The sequence below is a fragment of the Panicum virgatum genome, chromosome 1N (assembly GCF_016808335.1).
Source record: "Panicum virgatum strain AP13 chromosome 1N, P.virgatum_v5, whole genome shotgun sequence".
Lineage (NCBI taxonomy): Eukaryota > Viridiplantae > Streptophyta > Magnoliopsida > Poales > Poaceae > Panicum > Panicum virgatum.
Window position 1 is genome coordinate 7,018,635 of NC_053145.1, and position 14,327 is coordinate 7,032,961.

At 48.1% G+C, this 14,327-nt stretch overlaps 3 protein-coding genes across 4 annotated transcripts; 1 reads left to right on the forward strand and 2 right to left on the reverse strand.

Moving 5' to 3' along the window:
• Positions 1-1,838: 1,838 nt before the first annotated feature.
• LOC120654902 lies at positions 1,839-4,336 on the reverse strand. Its single transcript, XM_039932582.1, has 5 exons — positions 3,799-4,336; positions 3,595-3,694; positions 3,272-3,371; positions 2,555-2,637; positions 1,839-2,438 (listed from the first exon to the last, which is right to left on the reverse strand). Exons 1-5 carry the CDS (start codon positions 3,986-3,988, stop codon positions 2,129-2,131), a joined length of 783 nt encoding a protein of 260 aa, XP_039788516.1. The 5' UTR covers positions 3,989-4,336; the 3' UTR covers positions 1,839-2,128.
• Positions 4,337-6,415: 2,079 nt separating this feature from the next.
• Positions 6,416-9,310, forward strand: LOC120654903 (dolichol-phosphate mannosyltransferase subunit 1-like). 2 transcript variants are annotated; one of them, XM_039932583.1, is made up of 8 exons: positions 6,417-6,796; positions 7,716-7,815; positions 7,935-7,968; positions 8,048-8,124; positions 8,221-8,246; positions 8,522-8,686; positions 8,765-8,879; positions 8,972-9,310. In XM_039932583.1, exons 1-8 carry the CDS (start codon positions 6,690-6,692, stop codon positions 9,074-9,076), a joined length of 729 nt encoding a protein of 242 aa, XP_039788517.1. In that variant the 5' UTR covers positions 6,417-6,689; the 3' UTR covers positions 9,077-9,310. The 2 variants fall into 2 exon arrangements, with proteins under 2 accessions (XP_039788519.1, XP_039788517.1); XM_039932585.1 differs by lacking the exons at positions 7,935-7,968; positions 8,048-8,124 and having other exon boundaries at positions 6,416-6,796.
• Positions 9,311-9,758: 448 nt separating this feature from the next.
• LOC120653245 lies at positions 9,759-10,886 on the reverse strand. The gene has a single exon (XM_039931022.1). It carries the CDS (start codon positions 10,884-10,886, stop codon positions 9,759-9,761), a length of 1,128 nt encoding a protein of 375 aa, XP_039786956.1.
• Between the last annotated feature and the right edge of the window lie 3,441 nt (positions 10,887-14,327).

A 14,327-nucleotide genomic window follows, 5' to 3' on the forward strand; every position in this document is an offset into this window, starting at 1 on the left:
CCGCCGCCATCGGCACCAGCAAGATCGCCGGCAATGGCTTTCACCAAACATCCCACTGCACATACTCAGCCCCAGCATGCAACCAGCTTCCAGAGGTTCCACGGATCGGTCTTCCCCACAGCCATTGCCTCAATCGCCATCCCCGGCGACCCGAGCGCGGAGGCCACGTCCTCCATCAGCTGCACGGCAGACACAGCGTGGCCAGCCGGCGTCCGGAGGCCGGCGAGAAGCTCGGCCATCCAAAGAAAGCGGAGGCAACCAGGCCGGCCGAGCAGGAGGCCGTGGAGGGCCGCCGCCCAGCCAGCACCCCACGCTGCCCTCCAGACGCCGGATTCGCCGCCCCGAGCCGCCGCCGCACCTCCATGCCCGGCGCCGGCGCCGGCACGCGTCGGTGGTGAGAGAGGCTGGGAGCCCTCGTCCACCGCCGCGCTGCACGCTAGCCCGCGGCCGTCCTCATCATGCCGGCGCAGCGCGCCACCGCGGCCGCACCTCAGGAACCGCCCCCACAGCAGCCGCCGTCGACCACGAGGACGAAGGGGCGAGGGAGGTCACGGACCTGTAGATCCGGTCCCTGGGGCATCGGATCCGATCCCCAGGACGCCAGATCCACCGCCCCCAGCCCGACGCCGGCGCGACGCTGCTGGTCCGCCTCGGGCGCTGGAGTCCACCCGGACGCCTTGCACACCAAAGAGATGGGGGAGAGGAAAACTAAATTTGTGGGAGGAGGCCCCGCCGCCGCCTTCTTGAGCCCGGGCGGACTTCCGCGTGGAGGGCCTCCGGCGGCGGCGAGGGGGCGGAGTGGAGGGGAAGGGGCTGTTGGCCGGCGGCGGCGGTTCCGCCCGAGTCGCCCCCTGGGCGACGCGAGCCACCCATAACTTAATTTGCAACAGTGTGGGAGACTTTTTATACAGGATGGGTGAGATAATTGCCATGCTCCTCTTAGAATGACTTTCCATGTCAAGCCCCTCAACACGTACGACCCGGCGTGTCGATGCAGCCCAAAGGGAGAAAGAAAAGCGAGCTAGATTTGGTTCACAACCCAAAAGCAGCGAGTGGTTGCATCCTAACGAGATCTAACCTACTCGCTTTCCTCCTCGCCCTCCCCTCCTCCCCCCTCCCCCATTTGTCAACTCCCCTCCACGTTCAAACTCCTTGCCGCACACGTCTCTCATGCAAGGCCCCCCCATGCCCTCACACCTCACCATTTAAGCCTCCTCGTCTTCCTCCTCCTCGAAGTAAACTACCTCGCAAAGCTCATACCCGCCATTTGCAAGCTACAAGCTCCGTCAATCTCCACCCTTCCCAGCATTCCTCTAATCCTCTCGCATACCAAGTATACCACGAAGGTGGGGGCGCAACGGTCTTCTTCTTCGTTGCCGAGGTAGCAGCAGCAGCAGCTAGACCTACACGGCTACACGACGATGGCCTTCCGGCCGTCCCGGCTGGCCGTCCGCGTGGTGATTGCGGCGGTGCTCCTGCTCCTCTGCGGCTACGCTCTGTGCACGGCGGAGGGCGCCAGGCCTTTGCGCGACTGCAGTAGCGGCGGCATCTCCACGGCCAACTTGCCGGTGTTCGTCGTCGCGAGGGCCGGGCCCAGCCGACGAGGCGCCGGCCATTAGTATAGCTAGCTCTCTTCTGTGTAGAGACCTGCCTCTCAGCCTCTGGATCTACCAAACAAGCAAGTTTCCTCAGAGTGTAATCATAAATCAAAGGATTTCTCTTTTATTAGTTTATTTACTCTTCTACTTCTCCTGCTGTTTCATTTGTTCTTTCCAAAGGGATGCTCATATGTAGCTTGTGACACATAGTTGAATCAGTGTTTCTCATGCAACAAGCAGTGCTATACATAGTTGAGCCCTTTCATTGCACCGTATAATAAGATAGTTGATTTTTTTTTATAAAGGACCAATAACTCAGATCATACCCATATATCCATTAAACTTTGGGATCACTAAGTTAGTCTTTTCTAAGATTTGCAATGAATCATGTCATCTGCTTTTTCGGCTGGCCGTATGAAGGAGCGTGTAAATAAAGAGATACACCATTATTCCAGAATTTCATTTCGGTGCAATAGAAGCACATATATACCACACAGACCATCCATTTAGTCTTCAACTGCACTGGGTCTTCATCTTTTCGAGGAGAACCACTTCCCGAACTTCGGACGTGCATTTTTCTTCTCACAAGATAGTGGCACAGTGCATTCGGCATGCATCCTCCTGTTACTCCTCATCAATTTAGAGTAAGAGAACCAACCGCGAAACAAACCTCCCTTCTTGCGACTTTCTTCTTCCACGCGCTCCTCATTGTAATCATGACTACAAAGATCTTCAAAGACACTTGTAGAACACCTGCCATAAGTAAACTTCACAACCTCATCTTCATTGAGATCATCCAACCAATTCCTTGACCTGGAATCATCCAACGAAGTAGTTGACCTACAACATTTATGATGTTAGCCCGTTGTCAGTATTAGAATTTTGAGCTTCCTGGAGATCGAAGATGTGTGACGAAGCAGACACAGGGCCTTCAAGGGCATTAGAATATTAAATACCTTCTGTGAGATGCTGCCTTCTGGTTTTTGGAAAGACTCTTGCATGGGCTGTCGTCAACAGAGAGATGCTGGGTAAAATGAAGCTGCATGAAGGGAGAAAGTATAAGAAAGGGCATGGCACTGAAACCTAAGGATATGCTGCATCACAAAGTGAAGTTTATTAAGCAGGATGTCAACCTTGCCATAGCAAATGTCACAAAATACTAAACAATTAATACCTCAAGAGGGGCAAACACATACTACTAGAAACGTTTGCTATACTTGATTATCCAAGCAGACTAACATGACAATAATGGTTCGATTATCTTATTCAAAGCACACAAAGGGCAGATCATCACGATATTATTAATCTCCTTGGCAATCAAGAAATAGAATAGATAGTAAAAGCAGTACAGTGTAGTTCTGCACTATAGATATGGGAATTATACTACAAAATAAAAGGAACCGAGCATTGAGTTACTGTTCTACACATGCAAGGGAATATGGGAATTGTGGTTAGCCATAAAGCTTAACCAAACATGCAATTGCTTCTGCAAATGTCTTGTGCCAGTTCTATTTCTAGAATATTGAATTAGTAATGGTACCACTTTTGTTTGGTAAACGAAGTTGGCTATGTGATATTCATTCTTACCCCACAAGACAGAGCAGAATTAGTCGGCACTAAAAGGGAAAAAAATTCATCCAGGAACTTATGGCTGAGAAGGAAAGTGCAAGTACCTTATCACCATCCCTAATGCCAAATGCACGCAATGTTGCCTTGTCATCCGTCAGTTTCTCGTCCTTGAAGCATAAGCAGAAGTGACTCCACACGTGCTGCCTACAACAAGCAAGCGGCGTCCTTGGATGTCAAGTTGCCAGCATGAAAATGGCATTGAACCCAACAACCTCAGCAGATCTGAATCCATAACCGTAAAGCACCATTTCGTGAACGCAAAAGCCGCAATCCAAATTGTTCAGGGTAGTATTATAACATACATATTGGGCATCACAAGTCCCATCACGTCATGGGAGGAAGAGGTTGTGGGGGCAATGTGCCGTACCAAGAGATGGCCTTGTCGGTGTCGTCGAAGAGGGCGACGAAAAGCTCCTCGATGGCCGCCTTCAGCTCCCACACCGCGGCCGACCTCGCGATCTCCACGTCTGTCAGTGGCGGTGGTAAAACATCAGATCTCAGCAGAATTTTTTTGTGGGGGAAAATAGAGAGATCTGAAAAATAGATGGCGCGAGATCAATGCGGAGGGTACCGAAGAAGGAGCCGTCGAGCTTGCGGACGGTGAGGCGGAGAGGGGGATCGGGGATGCGGTGGTAGGAGAAGCTGCTGCGGCCGCAGGAGAGCGCGCCGCCGCCGCCGACGGCGAGGTCCATGAGGGCGAGCGCGGCGCCGATGTCGCCGGCGGAGTCGGGGGACGCCGAGCGGATGCTGGTGGCCGGCATCGCGGCAGCATAGAGCTGAGCGGACCCCCCGAGTAATCCTCGGCGATCTAATCCACCGCCGCTCCACGGAATCAGCGAGGAACCGGTTCCTCGACGCGGAGACCGACCAGCCCCGGCCGTGGACAAGCGAATCGACGCCCAAATGCCACCCCGGGAGAGAGGGAGATCGAGAGGCTGCTCGCGCTTTGTACGGGAGGCGACAACGAACCGGGGAACATCGTGGGGGAGGGGGTTGGATTCCTTCCTCCCAGGCGCGGCGGCGGCTTGTCGTGTCGCCGAGGAGGGGAGGGGCTGCCTCGGGGCGGGGCGCGGGGCAGCGAACGGGTTAGCCGTTGCCCGTTGGAGGCGATAGAGGCTTGCCGTTCCGTTCCGGTCGCGGCGGACGTGACACGTGAGCTGAGCTGGCCCGGAGAACCCGACGGTTCGTGGGTTAGAAGGCGGGTTGTGGGTTGGGCCACCGAGCTAGCAACGGTTGCCGGTTGCACGGCCCAACCTAGGAGTGGAGGTGTGGAGACTAAGAGCATCTCTAATCTCTAAGAGACTCTTTATATATTTTCTAATTTATAAGAATAGAGATTTTGATGAAAAATTAACCTCCAACAGGCTCTTCAAATAAATATCCAAAGATAGATATCCTCTATTCCGGATTTCATATTAGCCAAAAAATAGAGAGTAATGATGGCTCTCTAGACTACAAACAAGATATAGAAGAGTTGTTGGGAAAGACAAAAATATGAAAAATGATTTTCATTCAAATAACTCTCCAAATAATAATTTAGAGAATAGATTTTAGAAAAATTCTTGAAGATGCTCTTATCGGCCACTCCACGGCCCAACTGGAGATGCAGGTCCGTTTTACGATTGTTCATCCAGTGCTGCAAAGAAAGCAACACCCTGCCTCTGCAGTCAAGCGTTGTTCACTGTCTGATGGGATGGTGCGTAGAGATGTGGAGACGGTAGTAAACTAGTACGTAATCCATAATTCTGTTTAGTTCGTTGAAGAGATGAGATTCAGGTCACTAGAATCGACGCATCCAACAAGAGTTTTTGCGGCCACATTTATTAGCTCAACGAGAAGAAGGGGAAAAAATCCGTATACGATAACCTAACATAATTGTAAACTGATGAGACACGAAAAATTAGTGCTGAAATTCAACAAAAAGGACGGAGAATCCATCATGTTGTGTTAAATTAGGTACTTCACTCTGTTCGTTTGGCTTGTCAGTCAACCAGTCAGCAATATTTTTCTCTCATAATAAATCAGCACCATTCACCAACTAGCCAGCAGTACTTTTCTCTCATAACAAATCAGTATCGGCCATCAACCACAGCCAAGCAAACTGAGTATTGAATAACCAAAACTTGCATACAAACTGGAAACACACATACTTTCACACAACTCAAGCTTCGAGCAATGCATCAGTATAAATTCTCCATAACACCTCTTATTTGGCTTTCAAATTTTTTGAAATCCAAAATACATTATGGAACTAAAAGATGTCGTTAGACTTTTCTTCTTGGCGCCCTAAACTAACGATGGCAGCAAATAGACTCCGGGCTTAGGCCCTGTTTGGGGAAGCTTTTGGGAGTTTTTGCTTCTCCAAAAAGCTCCAAAAGCTAAAAGCTCCCCAAAAGGGGTCTGCTGTTCCCAAAAGCAAAAGCTGAGAAAGCTCATTTTACACTGGGAATCGAAAAGCTCCTCTGCACCAGCTTCCCGAGCTTCTACGGGCAAACCGTTATTTTCTTCTTTCCCCGTCTCTTCTCCTCCATCTGTCTCCGCCGTTGCCTGCCACCGTCCCTGCGCCTCGACTGCCGCCGTCGCCGCGCCCGCCGCGTCCTCCTTCGCCGGCGGGGGCGAGCTCCCCTGGGGGCGCGGCCGGGGCTCGGGTCCGGCGGGGGTGAGCTTCCCTGGGGGCGCGGCCGGGGCTCGGGTCCGGCGGGGGTGAGCTTCCCTGGGGGCGCGGCCGGGGCTCGGGGCCGGCGGGGGTGAGCTCCCCTAGGGCCGCGTCCTCCCTCACCTGCGCCGCATCCTCCCTCGCCCCGAGCCACCGCCGACGCGTCCTCCCTCGGCTGCCGACGCGTCCTCCCTCCCCTGGGCGGAGACGACCGCTGCTTTGCGGCCGGTGGGGGCGCGCTCCCCTGGGCAACACGGGCGGGGCTCGTGGTCGGCGGGGGCGATCTCCCCTAGGCGGCGCGGCCGGAGCTCGTGGCCGGCTAGAGCTCCCTCCCCTGACGGCCATGGCGCCCGAACTCCCTCTCGTGCCAATAAGCTCATTTTGATAAGCTCCCCCAAACAGACATGATTAGCTTTTCTGAAAAACAGCTTTCTAGAAAAGCAAGCGGAGCTTTTCGGAGTAGAGTTTTTGGAGAAGCTGCAGCTACCCAAACAGGGCCTTAGTCTGGGCCGCAAAAGCTAGGCTGCGCTGGCCTAAGCCCATTCACATGTGATTAGACTTGGGCCTGGGCGTCCTAGCGATAGCCAAATCGTTCGTTCGCCGCTCCGGCGAAGTCTGCACGTCCTCGTTCATCTCGCCGCACGCCGCCTCGTCGGTCCTCTTCAACGGCGGCTTCGGCGGCGAGGAGGATCAGGGTCATATCCGCAGCCACTCGCTCCACCGGCACCAGCCTCTGCTTAGCCCCCAACTGAGCGCTCGCGTGAGGGGGTGAGAATTGAGATCCATCTGGATCCAGTCGGCCGTCAATGGAAGCGGCGGCGGGCGGCAAGCGCGCGTACAGCATCATCGTGCCCACCTACAACGAGCGCCTCAACGTCGCCCTCATCGTGTACCTCATCTTCAAGCACCTCCCGTAAGCACAATTAGCCTGCCGTCTGACGGTGATCTGTCATCTGTCCCTCCCTCCTCGTGATACCGCTGTATCGAGATCGTCTTCGTGGACCAAATCGTCGGGTTCGAATTCGTTAGATGCGATCCGGTTTTGTGTAATTAAAATGGGAACAAATTAGATTAACACCTAGCAGGTTGTGTGAAGGGAACTGCCCCTATCTGTTTAACAACCTTTGTTCAGATATCCGACTGCAGGCACATCCGAATGATAAACTAGAATCACTTAGCAGTCCATTATGCATTCAAATTGATGATAGCGCACCTTTATGTTCCCTCTTTCATGCAATTCAAATTCTGTTATGTGACCATTAGCTAGCAATCCTCTCTTGAGCTCTGCTTGCTTTTTTCGGTATAGAGTTGCAGAGATCTAATGATGCTAGTTCTGTTGAAGTGATCCCTGTTCACTTGCTTTTCTGAGAACAATAAATGAAACCATTTCTAGTGTTATTTTGGCAATATCCAAGTTAGGATTGGCTGGTTGGTTCAAATCTCGAACTGTCATAATAGTGCTGTGGTCCGGTTAGCAGTTTTCATCCTAGTCCTGACCAGTTGAGTGTGCCTAATTCACTCTATTAAGCTAATAAAAACTTGAAAAACTCGTTATGAGTTTATCAGCTATATATGTCAAATGGGTCATGAGAAGCTCTCCTAATTGGAGATCAAATGCACTATTAGGTATTACAAGTCTGGACTTGTTCCATATCCCTGTTTTATAAGAGCCCTCTTAGAATGTCATCATGCATCATATCAAAATCATCTAAGTTTCACTGTTTGGCTGTTTTCTGGAAGCTTGCTGCTTTTCTGAAACAGAAAAAGTGTTTATAGATATGTTGCCAAATTCTTACATATTATACAACCTGAGTTCTAATTTTCGATCCCAGAGATGTGAACTTTGAGATCATTATCGTGGATGATGGTAGTCCAGATGGAACTCAAGATATTGTAAAACAATTGCAGGAAGTGTATGGTGAAGATCGTGTCGTAAGTATCTTCTAAAATATGCTCCCAGTCTCCTTGAAGTTTTTGTATACATGGTCTCATTTTTTATGTTATTTGGTACCATGGCTTAATGCATTGTCTTTGACCTGACACAATTCCAGTTACTGCGAGCTAGGCCAAGGAAGCTAGGACTTGGTGAGCTTGGGACTCTGATTTAAGTTTCTAATGAATTTATGCCATCCATTTGTATTAAGTAGCAACTGCAAATATCCAGGTACTGCATATTTACATGGATTAAAGCATGCCTCGGGGGAGTTTGTTGTTATCATGGATGCGGACCTATCTCACCATGTATAAATCTTTCACTTTTTTTGTTTTTCTTTACATTTTTCTATTCAGAATATTTTTCTTCCTAGCTTGCTAATGATGTTTTCCCACTCTGAACAGCCAAAGTATTTGCCAAGCTTTATTAGGTAAGAATCTTATCTCTGAAGACATAAGAGTTTTTGGATTTCTACTACATGCTATTTTACAGATGTTCGTCCACATTCTAAATCTAATTTTTGCATGCAGACAGTTCTCAGCCTGAGTGTCTGACTGGTCTGAAAATATCTTTAGTCATAAAAAGATAATAATGTTACAAGTTTTTTAATCCAATAGCTGATCACTTTGGGCCCTTCACTGAGGCTACTGATGTGAATTAGCTCAAACAACTGTTCCTTTTTAATCATGTTGTTTCCTTAACCAGGAAGCAAAAGGAAACTGGTGCTGATGTTGTAACTGGCACACGTTATGTTAAGAATGGTGGTGTCCATGGTTGGAATCTCATGCGCAAGCTAACTAGCAGAGGAGCAAATGTTCTTGCACAAACGTTACTACAGCCTGGAGCTTCAGATTTAACTGGATCGTTTAGGTGGGCCTTCTTTTATTTCGAACAGAATAAACACCTTTCAATCACCGTCTTTTGATGACGATTATAATTTCATAATAGGCTATATAAACGAGATGTACTGGAAGATTTAATCTCCTCATGTGTCAGCAAGGGCTATGTGTTCCAGATGGAGATGATTGTTAGGGCTACTAGGAAAGGTTATCATATCGAAGAGGTACGTTATTGTGTTGTCTCATTTTTCTTTCATGTAATAATGATCATCTCTGGCTGTGGTAAATGAAATTTTGATTGCCCTATCCTCTCCAGGTCCCAATAACGTTTGTCGACAGAGTCTTTGGAATTTCAAAACTTGGTGGGTCCGAGATAGTTGAATATTTGAAAGGCCTCGTGTATCTGTTGCTCACGACATAATTGTAGATGTACTGTAGGCATCTCGTGGGTAAAACCGTGTAACAGAGAATTGTTATGATGTATCACTGCAGCTTGAGTTGCATATCACTACTTACTCCAACTTTAGAATGTATTATTGTATACAAGTCTTGGTTTGTCGGTGCATTATTTCGCACAAGTATCCCCCTCATTTCTGTCGAGTTTTAGTGCAAATGATTAATAATTCTGATGTGGAATACAAATGTGTCCCGTATTCATCGGCATCTCTTAATTCACTTCTGTCATTCAGGGCTCTCCTTAGCAGAAATCACATGTATTCGGACATGCAAGGATACCGAACTGCAGGGATCGCTTCATGCTTGTGGAACATAGAAAATTTGCCTTTTATTAGCAATTTAGCATAGCAAATTTTCCTTTTTTGTATCTGTTTATGAATTATCAGAGGTCGGATATGAATGTTAGTTGTATGTTGGTCTCTACAAAACATACATAAACGCACAACTCAAAGAACCACGTAGTGAATAGTCATGATATTTGTTAACGAGGTTCGGCCAATGTCACCTACATCCCCGGGGCAATGACTACGGGCGCTCTTCCCGAAAACCTACAGCAAACATCGAATCAGTCTTGCAACAGCAACGGCCGCAACTTGCTTGCAGCTAAGCACACATGCAGAGCAGCTCGTTCTAGCCAGCGCTACACATCAGAAGGCGAGGCCGTCAAAGAAGCCAGCATCCGTTGGTGCCACTGCTGTCGGGGGCCCGTAGCATCTGCTGAACATCTCGTCCATGGTGAACTGGGTGTTTGGGGAGCAGCCACCGTACTCGCCGTAGACCGGGCCGCCCAACAACTCCTCCATGGTGAACTGAATGCTCTCTACAAACTCATCCACCGTGAACTGGGTGTCCGCTGAGCAGCTACCATACTCGTGGTACCCCTGGCCGCCCAACAAGCCGTCCATGGTGTGCGGCTGAAGCTGCTGCTCCCCGGAAGTCACCAGGTTGTTCTGCTGAAGCTGCTCCTCCTCGGCTGTGGCCACAAGTGTGTTCTGCTGAAACTGCTCCACCTCGGCGGTCACCATGGTGTTCTGCTGAACCTGCTCCTGCTCCTTCTCAGCTTGGAACAGGGATTCGCAATCTATGCCGACTGGCTCGTAACTAAGCAAGGGCTCCTGCACCTGATGATCCACATGCTGATAGAAGTCCTGATCGACGCAGGCGTAGCTACTGGTGCTGGCGCAGGCCTGCGCGTGTCTGATCTTGTTCGGCGGCGCCTGAGGGTGGTCGGCCATCGCCTTTCTCTTGTTACAGGTAGAAGAGCGCTGGGCTGTCTGCTCGGACGACGACGACTGCTTCAACTTCGCCCTGGCGAGAGAGGATGAAGATCGATAAACCTTGCACAGCACGTGGCCGCCGCCGCCGCCTTCGTCGTCGTCGTACTCAGTCATACACCATCCCATGCGGTTGAACGATCTGCTCGAGCCCTCCTTGCGGCCGTAGGACAGGTTGCAGAGCGTGGCGCCGTCGAGACCCTTGACGGGCTTCGGGCGAGTCTCCGAGTGCCAGCACGTGTCGCCGCCGGCGATGGCGCGCTGCCTGTGCCCGCTTGGTTTGCCTTGGGCGTTCTTGTACCGCTTGGGGCAGTAGAAGTACCATATGCTGCTGTAGCCGCCTTCGGCGAGATCGGTCCCCGGCACCGGCTCCAGGTCGGCGACGAGGTCCGCGGGATCGGCGGAGCAGACGTCGATGCGGTGGACGAAGGTGGACTCGACGGCGCCGGAGCGCAGGGCGCGCAGGAGCGCGACGGACGACGCGTCGTCGGCCGCGGCCATGTCGATGGAACTGGTTCTTGCGCTCTTGAGTTCTGTGGCGAGAGAGGCGGAGAGGGGAGGGAAGATGGAGATTGCAGGTGGATGTGCGTGGCGCAAGGCACTTCTGGCCAGTGCTTATAAATACTAGTGATCATAGTCGGACGGCGTACAAACGACAGTGGCGTGGATCTGAATCTACTGGCTGTTGGGTTGGGAGTTCGTAGTCGGACCCGTGTGCAACCAACGGAAGGAGGGAGCCTCCGGAAAACTCGCGAGGAGATCAAACGACCCAGACGCCGTGCTTACTGTCAGGAGTTCAGCATTCTAAATATTCATCCTTCGTTCATGCAAGATTCAGTTTCGTTCATGCAAGATGGTATATACAAGAATGGTGGGTATACAACAATTACATAAACAACCATCAGGATCTTATCCTAGCTAGGTCAAATAAATTTGACATGTAAAGAAACAGTTATAGGAAAATGGACTTCCAGTGTTAGCATCAGCAGCTGAATCAACCACTGACCAAAAGAATGAACGAATCGATGGTGACAATTGACAAGAGTTGTGCCTCAAACTCATCCTTGTGTTGTCCAGGTTGAAGTGCACAATGATCAATCTGTCATCCAGGGATGTGGTAGGCGTTGTCTCTCACGTTGCAGCACTGAGCACTTCCATCTTGCAACTTTCTCCACAAACAAATCATGTGTTGTGGGGATTGGTAGTGCGCGGTGAAGTAACCATGCATCAAAGCATATCTCAAAGAACCACGTAAGCGAACGACATCAAGACACGATATTTGTTAACGAGGTTCGGCTAATGTGACCTACATCCCCGCAGCAATGACTCCTCGAAAACAACAGCAATATCGAGTTAGTCTTACAACAGCAACGGCCGCATCTTACTTGCAGCTAAGCACACATGCTCTGCAGATCAAGCAAGGACATAGGATGTGGCATTTCGTCTTGGTGTTGTGCATGGACGACGACGTGCGTCAAAGAGATGTTTCCGCGAGGTCACAAAGATCTGGAAACGTGGCATTTCGTCTTCAGTACTCCAAGTCTGCAACTTGTGGATATAGCCGTGTTAGACTATCTGCCACTACGGAAAATCGCTAGTTTGCCGTGTGCCTAAGTCTTTGCCGTGTGCTTTTTGTCGTGCACAAACTTTGCCGTGTGCCACGACGAAAATGCACGGCAAAAAAAAACACACAGCAAAATCCATGTTTTGCCATGTGCTGGCACACGGCAAAGACTTTGCCGTGTGCATTTTTTTTTGCACACGGCAAACTCAATAGTTTGCCGTGTGTTATTTTTAGCACACGGCAAAGTCATAATTTTTTTTTCACTTCTCACCTCGAAACTTTTTATGCCCTCTACATACAACATGTAGTACTCCATGTTAAAATTTCGTATATTTTTAAATTATTTTACTATATTTAACTAATTTATTGCATTTCAAGCAATTTTTTAATTAAGTCAAATTTGAACCGCAAGTGACTCAAATAATAGAATAAAAGTAGCGAAAAAATTATATTCATGTTATTTAGTCCAATTTGAGGCCTTACACATGAAATAAAAAGAAAATTTTAACATCTTGTCCAGAAAAAGCGCCCACGAATGTGTGTCCAAATGATTTTAAAATTCTAAAAATAGCAAATGAAGTCTGAAAATCATGAGATTTGTCTTGATGTGATGGTATCACACGTGGATGCTGTGATAAAAAGTTGAGAAGATTACGCACACTTTATCATGATGATGTTTACAAAATTGAAACATCTCATAAGAAGTATATGTGTGATTATATATGAGAGAGTTAGTGAATATATTATTTGAATACAAACTTTTTCATATGATCTCATATGTAAAAAAGGTTTATACCAAAGTCGTACAGCTCGATGAAATCTAAAACTTTTTGAACACCAAGTTTGACCACTCGTCTTATTCAAAAAATTTATGCAAACATAGTCAAATTTAAACCATTCTTCAAGAACTTATATTAATAAAGCAAGCCACAACAAAAAGAAGGGTTTTGCACAAATTTTTGAATAAGACGAGTGGTCAAATTTGAGGTTGAAAAAGTCAAACGACCTACAATTTGGAACGGAGGGAGTAGGAGCTAGCACAGCTAGGAGCCTAGGACCCGTTCATTTGGAACGAAAGATTACATTGCTAGAAAACCCAAACTGAAGCCACCTGTATTGTTCTTGCAATGCAAGCTTCTGAGGAACTTGCATTCAAAGCGAGCTCTGTATGTATGGTCGTCTGCTAGATCAGGATCAATCATTCAAAATGGGTACATACAGACGGCAACAGTTCACATATATTTAGATAAGGATAATCATGAGATGAACGTTTACCCTAGTCCATGTTTTGTGAGCTAGATGGACGTAGCCGACGACAATATATGTGTGTGGACGCGCATCTATCCTTCAGTAGCTTGTTTTGCAGTGTAATTGACACAACTGATCACAAATTCACAATGATGATCTACGGTTCGCGAACAATTTCTAATGTCAAGAAATTAAAATCCGTGCAAGTACACGTGGTCTAAATTATTAATTTAGAAAAAAGCATGACCTAGATGATCATGTTAAGCAAATCTAGCAAGTGGCATGTTTGGATTGCAACCTAAGTTGCCACTAAACTTTAGTTTACCAAAAAAAAAAGGTCTTCTGATCTGTTGGCTTGAGATCTTGAAATAAATCGGTCCATCTGTTGGTTGATTCGTATGCGTGCTAGTAAGGATGCAAGTGGGTACTTAATGGTGTTTTTTTTATCAACTAATTAATTATGATAGCATGCCACTCTAGTTTACTTCTCCTCCTAAATTATTTAGGCATAATGCCATTCTAGTTCATTTTATCAACTTTTCGGGTAGACCCAATAACCCAAAAATTATCTAACTTGCATCCCTATATGCCAGATTGCCAGTGACCTTTTCTAAACACGGCTAATTATTGAAGTACGTACTACATGCTGGCAGTGTAGCAGTACTACAAGCGTGCAGCAGTACTTATTGGCATCAATCAATGAATTATATTGTAACTCAGCAAGCAAGTATTAAAAATACTGTAATTCGGCCAAGGTTCAGTAATAAAGAGGAACGGCATGCAGTAATAATCAAAGATTCTTAACAACAAAATGTTCATTGCTCCAAACAAAAAAAAGGAAGAGGAACTAATAAAGTGGATAAGAATTGAAACGAATGAGCTGAAATAAATTAAACTAACAAGATCTAACCTTTGAAAGTAGAACGCTGCTGCGATCCTTAAAGAGTTTTGTATGTATATGGTGGAAGCAAGTGATATTGGCGCGGCTCAATCAGATACTGGATTCCACCTTTGTTCATGCAAAACCCCATCATCGGATTGAACCTCGCCAATATCGCTCGCTCCATCCACCATGCAATTTTATCACGCACAATGGTCGGAGCAGACGACATAGATGAGCCAAACGCATG

Excerpts from the sequence above, each read along its gene's own strand:
- LOC120654902 (XM_039932582.1), bottom strand. The coding sequence starts at position 3,988 with ATGCCGGCCACCAGCATCCGCTCGGCGTCCCCCGACTCCGCCGGCGAC. Across the intron at positions 3,372-3,594 it reads ACCGACAAGGCCATCTCTTG|GCAGCACGTGTGGAGTCACT; the intron begins GTACGGCACATT and ends TGCTTGTTGTAG. Across the intron at positions 2,439-2,554 it reads AAGGCAGCATCTCACAGAAG|GTCAACTACTTCGTTGGATG; the intron begins GTATTTAATATT and ends TAAATGTTGTAG.
- LOC120654903 (XM_039932583.1), top strand. The coding sequence starts at position 6,690 with ATGGAAGCGGCGGCGGGCGGCAAGCGCGCGTACAGCATCATCGTGCCC. Across the intron at positions 7,816-7,934 it reads TGTATGGTGAAGATCGTGTC|TTACTGCGAGCTAGGCCAAG; the intron begins GTAAGTATCTTC and ends ACACAATTCCAG. Across the intron at positions 8,687-8,764 it reads GATTTAACTGGATCGTTTAG|GCTATATAAACGAGATGTAC; the intron begins GTGGGCCTTCTT and ends ATTTCATAATAG.
- LOC120653245 (XM_039931022.1), bottom strand. The coding sequence starts at position 10,886 with ATGGCCGCGGCCGACGACGCGTCGTCCGTCGCGCTCCTGCGCGCCCTG.